The sequence below is a fragment of the Camellia sinensis genome, chromosome 10, assembly GCF_055761805.1.
Source record: "Camellia sinensis isolate YWXY chromosome 10, ASM5576180v1, whole genome shotgun sequence".
Taxonomy (NCBI): domain Eukaryota; kingdom Viridiplantae; phylum Streptophyta; class Magnoliopsida; order Ericales; family Theaceae; genus Camellia; species Camellia sinensis.
In genome coordinates this window covers 44337028-44345120 of record NC_138970.1, presented here as the reverse complement: position 1 = coordinate 44345120, position 8093 = coordinate 44337028, and the positions used below count along the sequence as shown (strand labels likewise).

General features: G+C 47.1%; 1 protein-coding gene across 1 annotated transcript; it reads left to right on the top strand.

Moving 5' to 3' along the window:
- The first annotated feature begins 2564 nt into the window (after nucleotides 1-2564).
- On the top strand, nucleotides 2565-3350 carry LOC145800333 (uncharacterized). The gene has a single exon (XM_082889991.1). The coding sequence runs from the start codon at nucleotides 2565-2567 to the stop codon at nucleotides 3348-3350; it is 786 nt and encodes a 261-aa protein (XP_082746117.1).
- The last annotated feature ends 4743 nt before the right edge of the window (nucleotides 3351-8093 follow it).

Genomic DNA, 8093 nt, shown 5'->3' with positions numbered 1-8093 from the left:
ACCATACTCCTAATCCCCTCCATCCTATGAAACCAAACAAACGTGACCAAAGATCGCATGCTCCTTCCTTCCTCCCTCCCTCCCTCCCTCCCAACCACCCAACCAATGTCATGAATTGTTAGTTGTTAGTTTATTTATGAATCAATCAATTAAAACTTAACCAATAAATTTAAAGATAAACATTTCAGAAGTCTATAACATAAACGAACGCATCTGAAAGAGTTGTTAGGTTTTTAATTGGCAATCCCATTTAACAAAATTTTTTTTAGTTGTAATTTTATTCGCTCTTTTGTTTCAGTAAAGTTATGAGTGTTTAGGTACGAATCCAACCCAAATTGTACTTATGTAGAGGAGTTTGTGTTCTTAATCCTTTCATATTTGTCACTTCGCTAACTATGTACAGGGATCGAGTTGCTTGGTCAGCTCGTGCGTGTCTAGGGGGCAGTGCCATGAGGGGGTCGAGAGGCAGCGCCCTCGAAGTAAAAAAACAAAAATGCAATTGAAGTTATTTGACCGCTCGAACGGTCATTTGTGCGCTCAAGCAAAGAAAATGATTATCCAATATTTTTACAGAGCGCCTGAACTTCTAGGAAGTAAGTTTTACCGCTTAAAAGGTGAAAGTTGCGCTCAAGCGGTCAGCCTATATGTTTTGCACCGCCTTTACTTACACCACTCGAGCAGTTAAGTGTGCGCTTGAGCGGTCTTTGCGATTCAGTTTACTCTATAGTGCACAGTTTGTTGTTTCTATAGTTTAAACCGTCCATAATTTTAGACAGAAACAAAAGACAGAGTGTTTCTATTGGAGGCTGTTTTATATGAGTTTCCTTGGTATTGTGGGAGCCGAATTTTAAAGGAGGCATACTTTAACAAACAGGTATTGCCCGGCTCTGTCCAGAACCATCAGGATGTCTAATATAAAGGGTAGATGGGCCGAATAGGTACTGAGCTATGGAGCCGAGTAAATATGAACATAATGAGCGAAAAGTGGATCTGGCCCCGAGGCCTAGAGAACGAGTATAAATAAAGGAATAGCAGACTGAGAAAGGTATGTGATAATTGTGGTGTTTAACTTAGAATACAAGTAATCTAGAACGAGAGACTGACTTGTCCGTCGGAGTGCTAATTCCGGCACCCCCGACCGGAGTGTTTACTTCCTTTTGGGTGCCTATCGGTGGATCACGAGCGTCCCCCATGATCAGAAGAGTATTTCCTAAAACCACTTCCCCACAATTGGTGTCGTCTATGGAAATACTCAAGAACATCCATGGCGGACGCGACGGAGGACCCTCCAATAGTCGTTGATGACACCACACAGATAGACGACTTCACTCCAACAAACACGCACGGATCGGAGCCTAACCCAGTAAGACGCGCTTTGAACTTCGGTTCACCTTCGACTCCAGAACATGAGGCAATGCAAGCGATCATGGAGCAGGCAAAGAAAAACGAGCAGCAGTTGGAGAACATGATCGCTGAGAACGAGCGTCTCCGTCAGGATTTGGCACTGGAGGTGGCAAAGTCCAAACAAGCCGTGCCCTAAGACCCGAAGCGACCTCTAAAAGCAGGTGGTCGACGACCTCAAGCCCGGTAACAAGACACTGATAGCGACTCCAACTCACTATCTCCGGAGCCCAAAAAGAAAGAACGACCTACAACTTCCAGCTCCTCTAAAGAGGGCCCACGCGTAAGGCATAAGCGCAGAAAAAACGGCTCAGATGACGAGGACCAACGTGATCCTTTTGTGCAACGGATCGCAAGGGCAATCTTGCCCAAAAAGTTTAAAGCTCCGTCATTTACTCTCTATGATGGCAAGTCGAACCCCACTGATCATATCCGCCACTACAAGCAAGCCATGACATTACATGCAGATGACGAAGCCCTCATGTGCCGAATATTCCCCAGCAGTTTGGGACCACTGGCTGTCATGTGGTATTACAAACTGGAGCCGGCTTCGATCAAAACCTTCCACCAATTACAGAAGTCTTTTAGAGCCAGATTCATCACAAATGAGGTCCAGCCGAAACAAGCTGACTTTCTCTGGGCAATGCAAATCCTGCCATGAGAGATGCTAAGAGCATATTCGGCACGATATTGGGAATGCTTTAATCTTGTAGATGATGCTTGCAATGACTCCATGGCCATCACTGCCTTCAAAATGGGACTACACCCAGATAGTGCCCTCCGCAGTTCCTTGACCAGAAGACCCCCCAAAACAATCTGGGGGTTGATGAAGAAAGTAGAAGAATACTGCAAAGTAGAAGATGACGCTTTACGGGTTAAAGCTGGACACAGTACCACCAAAACGGCCCCCCCCCCTTGAGATTGCCCAGCCAATAAGTTCCGTACCTCCTCAGAGCCATGAACCACGCCAGCGGACTAAACGAGATAAGAGATGAGATTCTCGCCGACCAAGTGATCAGTGCCCGCACCGAACAAATGAGTAACTACAAGTTGATAATAGGCGCACAAAGCGCGCAGACAAGAAATATACGGAGCTGTCAAATTCAATCAGCTCAATTATGTTCCAAATCCAACATCTTCCGTTTTTTAAATGGCCATCCAAAATGGTGGGGCCTCCCGACTCGAGAAGACAGGATAGACGATGTGAATATCACAAAGATCACGGTCATGATACGGACAGCTGCTATGCTCTGAAAGACCACCTTGAGGAATTGGTGCAAGATGGTTGGCTTCAACAACACGTACGAAAGAACGCAATCAAAACTGTTGCCCTTCGGCAAGATTTGCCTCCGCTCGGTATCATTCATATGATATACAACCTTCCAACGCCACTTGTCGCACACGCAATTCAAGCCCCCCAGAAGCAACGCACACCATCGAAGCAGCCCCACGAAGCTCCTAGTATTATCTTCAACGATTCCGATCTTATCGGCGTAACACTCCCCCATAGTGATCCATTAGTCATTGAGCTACACGTAAATCGATTCGTCATTGAATGCGTCTTTATAGAGCAAGGAAGCACTTCGGAGTTTATGTATTATGAAACCTTCGTCAAACTCGGTTTCAATCAATCAGACCTGTCTCCGGCTCCCCATCCATTGTTTGGCTTCAACGCGAATCCAGAGTATCCGTTAGGGAAGAACACACTACCCGTTCGAGCCGGCTCCCGAACGATGGATGTAGAATTCTTGGTCATCAAGCTCCCATCGCCGTATAATATCATCATGGGGCGAACTTGGTTACATGCTATCCAAGCCGTACCTAGCACCTACCATCAACTGCTGCGCTTTCCTACCCAACACGGTATTGAGCAAATCCGTGGTTCCCGGCACTCCGCACCAGCATTCTGTCCCCCTCCCGAAATACCAAATCGAAACATCCTCGACTAACACGGTCATCATCGGAAGGATTCCATATCGGCTCAGAAACATGTTACGGCCCTGGAAGTCGAGAATTATCATTAAACCCGACTTGTGGGGAATGATCTCAGTTCTAAAATGATTCTCCATGTACATATTCCTCCTTTGTAAATGCAAGGATTCTTGTTGGGTAGATATAATCCCATCCTCTGCAAAATCTAATTAAAAAGGGCATTCCAACCAAAAAGCCCCCTCGGCGCATGACACCGTTGGGCCGATAAAGCCTCTAGATTCAGAGCGCCCTTCGTGGATATCATGATTGGCCAAATAAAGCCTCCGAATTCGGAGCCCCCTCTGCGCATGACGCCGTTAGGTCGATAAAACCGTCGGATTCGGAGCGCCCTTCGTGGATATCACGATTGGCCAAGTAAAGCCTCCGGATTCGGAGCCCCCTCGGCGCATGACGCCGTTGGGCCGATAAAGCCTCCGGATTCGAAGCACCCTTCATGGATATCACGATTGGCCAAGTAAAGCCTTCGGATTCGGAGCCCCCTCGGCGCATGACGCCGTTGGGCCGATAAAGCCTCCAGATTCGGAGCACCCTTCGTGGATATCACGATTGGCCATGTAAAGCCTCCGGATTCGGAGCCCCCTCGGCGCATGACGCCGTTGAGCCCATAAAGCCTTCGGATTCGGAGCCCCCTCGGCGTATGACGCCGTTGGGCCCATAAAGCCTCCGGATTCGGAGCCCCCTCGGCGCGTCACGCCGTTGGGCCAATAAAGTCTCCGGATTCGGAGCGCCCTCGGCGCATAACGCCGTTGGGTCAATAAAGCTTCCAAAAGCCGAATAACATTCCGAATTCGAAGCGCCCTCAGTGTACATCAGAGTAGGGAAATGTAACTCGAGCCAGCACAACGGCATAAATGAAACAAAACGTGCCAACACTCAAAATAAGATGCTTAACAAAAATTCACAATGAAATACAAACTTTTAAAATAAAACATTTTATTCGATTAAACAATAATTACAAAAACGCAATTCGCGTTCGAGCATTACAAAGTCTACTTTCATACGGCGTCACCTTCAACCTCACCCTTCTCAAATTTCGAAGTCGAAAGAGGAGAAGTGGTCGTGAAGGTACAGCGGCAGCGTCGGATCGACGCCCGCTGCTCAGAGAGCGTCCGTAGCTCGAAATTTTTCGATCTGACCGCGCTTGAACCCACAATGTTCACACCGGCGCGACAATCATCCTCAAGGTCGAGAGCCTTGACACCATAGACAATGTCAAGGCCAAGATCCAGGACAAGAAAGGAATTCCCCACGAAAACAGTAAAATTCAACGGTTATAGCACTACGTTGGCCTCTTCCTTCCTTCGAGGTGATCTGCTTCGACGACTTGGAGGTCGATGTTCTTCCCGTTCTTTGAACACCCCACCCCTCGCACGGGTGGGTTCCTTGCTGCGATTCATTGCAGTGTCAAGCTCAGCCAAGGTTCGAGCCCCTCTTCTGCTGTTGAAGAAAATTCCATTTGACATTCACATTTGTCTGCCCCATGTAATAAAGTTGTTTTAAAGCAAGTCTGAACACAGTAAGTGAAATTACTAGGGCAAAAATTCCGAGGCAATCTATTTTTAATCCTTGCGGTGACCCCGAAGCAACGTCATTAATACTGAACTCCAAAAGATGGATGCCGATAGATATTGGCCATAGCCATTCCATGTACTAATTTTTGGTTTTTTTGAGTTAAAATGGACTAATTATGGCAATTAAGGATGGGATGATAGTTTCCGGATTCGAAGCCCCTGGAGCATGGCACGTTTGGGCCAATTAAGCCTCCAAATTCGAAGCCTCATGACCCATCACGCCGACCGATACAAGTCTCCGAATTCGGAGCCTAATCGGTGAAGCGATCATGACAAGCCGGCACATAACCGTTCGGAATTAAATGACTACTTGAGCCAGACAATGTTTATACAATGAAAACATATGCAAACATGTGTGTGCCGAATGTAGATTACAATGAAACATTTAAAATAGGGCGTTTTATTCAATCAGGCAACAATTACACATTTACATAGTATTTTTATACGGTGTCGTCCTCATTCTCACTCTTCTTGACTTCAAAAGCAAAAAATGGAAAATGATTACGTTGGTAGAGTGGCAGCGCTGAATCAATTCCCGACGCCCGGAGAGCTTCTGTGGCTTGAGATGCCCTGATCCAACCGTGCTTAAAGCCACGGTTCTCACATCGGCAAACTTCTTCGGTGAGCTTCTCTTTGGTCTTCTGAATTCCGACCAGTTGACCGTCATGAAAGCCCTTTTCATAGGCCACGTTTCTCGCAGTTTCGATCGCAAACATGCTCGCCGTATTACGATCGGCGATCGCATCACTAATCAGCCTTGGGGTAACCCTCTTTGCGACAACCGAGTTGGAGGGGACGACTGATTGGGGCTACGCAGGCTTGTTTTTCCTCAGCTCGCGCTCGGCCTTTTCGGCGCGAGCTTCTAACTTTCGAATGCGTTCGTCTCTCTGTTCTATGTCCCGACGAGCGGTGCGGAGACGTATACCGATCTCATAAGTCGTGTAAAGTCCCCTCACCGCCCCATGAACGCCTTCACGAAACACTTCGAAGTCCGGATGGCCTATCATCGACTGCTAAACTTCGGGCGAAAAAATCTGTCGAGCAAACTCAACTGCCACATTTGGGTCTCGAATGATGGAATCCGCCTCCGTCATCGGTCTGTTACCCACGAAGATTGCAAAACTCAATGGGCGAGGAGTTGCGTCGGATTCCCTTCCAGGATGAGATTAAAGAGACTTATGCTATGGCTGACTACCCCTCCTAGGCGATCTACTTCGACATTGAGGAGATTGGTGTCTCTCCCGACCCCTCGACGTCCTACCGCCCGTGTGTGACAGTTCACCGCTTCGATTCATGGCACTTCCAAGCTCAGCTAGGGTCTTCACTTGACCTCTGCTGTTGAAGAAAAGCTTATTTGACATTTGCACTTGTTTTGCCTTCCTCAAAGAGCGGGACTGAGATGCTCATTTAGCACGTAAATAGGACCCTCGTTCACGAAGCACACGCCCATTTATTCCCTACAAGGGCAGCATCTCCGAGGCTACCTCATTAATAATGAAGCGTCAATAGCCTATCCTGTACTGTCCTGTACCAGCCTCAATTGCCCCAATCGCCGACTGAACCAAGCCCCAATCGCCCCCATCAACCATTGATATATGGCGTTCTCGGTTCATGAACCATCTGGGGCAAGGGCAGATTCATCAATCTATACGGCTCGAGTGCCCCAGCCGTTCCACGAATCGATTCTTATGTGCAAAATTTATTACGTTTTATTCGGTATTCTACGTTCGTGAACCAGCTGGGGCAAGGGCAGATTCATCAATCTATACGGCTCGAGTGCCTCAGCCGTTCCACAAATCGATTTATCTGAGCACTAGTCTTGAATTCATTTTGTTTCTGACTAAATCAGATCAATATATACGGCTCGAGTGCCCCAGCCGTTCCACGAATCGATTCTTACGTGCAAAATTTATTACGTTTTATTCGGCGTTCTACGTTCATGAACCAGCTGGGGCAAGGGCAGATTCATCAATCTATATGGCTTGAGTGCCCCAGCCGTTCCACGAATCGATTTATCTGAGCACTAGTCTTGAATTCATTTTGTTTCTGACTAAATCAAATCAATATATACGGCTCGAGTGCCCCAGCCGTTCCACAAATTCATTCTTACGTGCAAAATTTATTACGTTTTATTCGATGTTCTACGTTCGTGAACCAGCTGGGGTAAGGGCAAATTCATCAATCTATACGGCTTGAGTGCCACAGCCGTTCCACGAATTAATTCTTGCGTGCAAAATTTATTACGTTTTATTCGGCGTTCTACATTCGTGAACCAGCTGGGGCGAGGGCAGATTCATCAATCTATAAGGCTCGAGTGCCACAACCATTCCATGAATCGATTTATCTGAGCACTAGTCTTGAATTCATTTTGTTTCTGACTAAATCAGATCCCTAATTTTAATAGGCTGTTACGTCTGTCGTCTCACGCATGCTTGACATTTTGTTCTAACTGCTGACTCTCCTAACTATATGCTCATATAACTAACTATGCGCTCATATAACAGACAATACAAAAAATAACTTGAGAGCATATAAAATTTTCATTCATAAACTGGGCGCTGGCAGCGGACATTTTACATATGAAAATCCAAAAAATGTACATTGAATATACTTAATAAAACTAGAATGTCTCTCAGATCAATCCTCGGGATCAGATTCAAGTGGCCCAATGTCCACTTGCTCGTATGGAATTGGCACGGCCGATGTAGCTCCAACGGCAGCAAGGACTTTGAGCCACCCATGTTTGAATCCCCGATTTTCGAATTTGGGAACTTCGTCTACGTATTCCTTGAAGGCGGCGCTCTTCCCAGCCTCAAGCGCTGTAGAAACTTCGGATTTGACTTTTTCCTTGGCCGCCTTCAAGTCCTTTAACTCAGCCTCTGCCTTGGCAAGTGCCTCCTTGGCTAACTCGAGCGATTCCTCGCTCGTGTTCGCCCTGTCCTCGGCTTCGGATCTGAGCTGGTCAGCAGTTTGAGCCCTTTCCATTTCTGCTTCGGCTCGCGTATTTTCCATAGCGGCCCTCATCGCCTCGTACTCGGCCCTGCTCCTTTCACCTTCAACTTCAGACTTTAAGTGGCCAATTCTTTCGGCGGCATCATGCTACCGGCGGCCTAGTTCGGCTATCCTTCC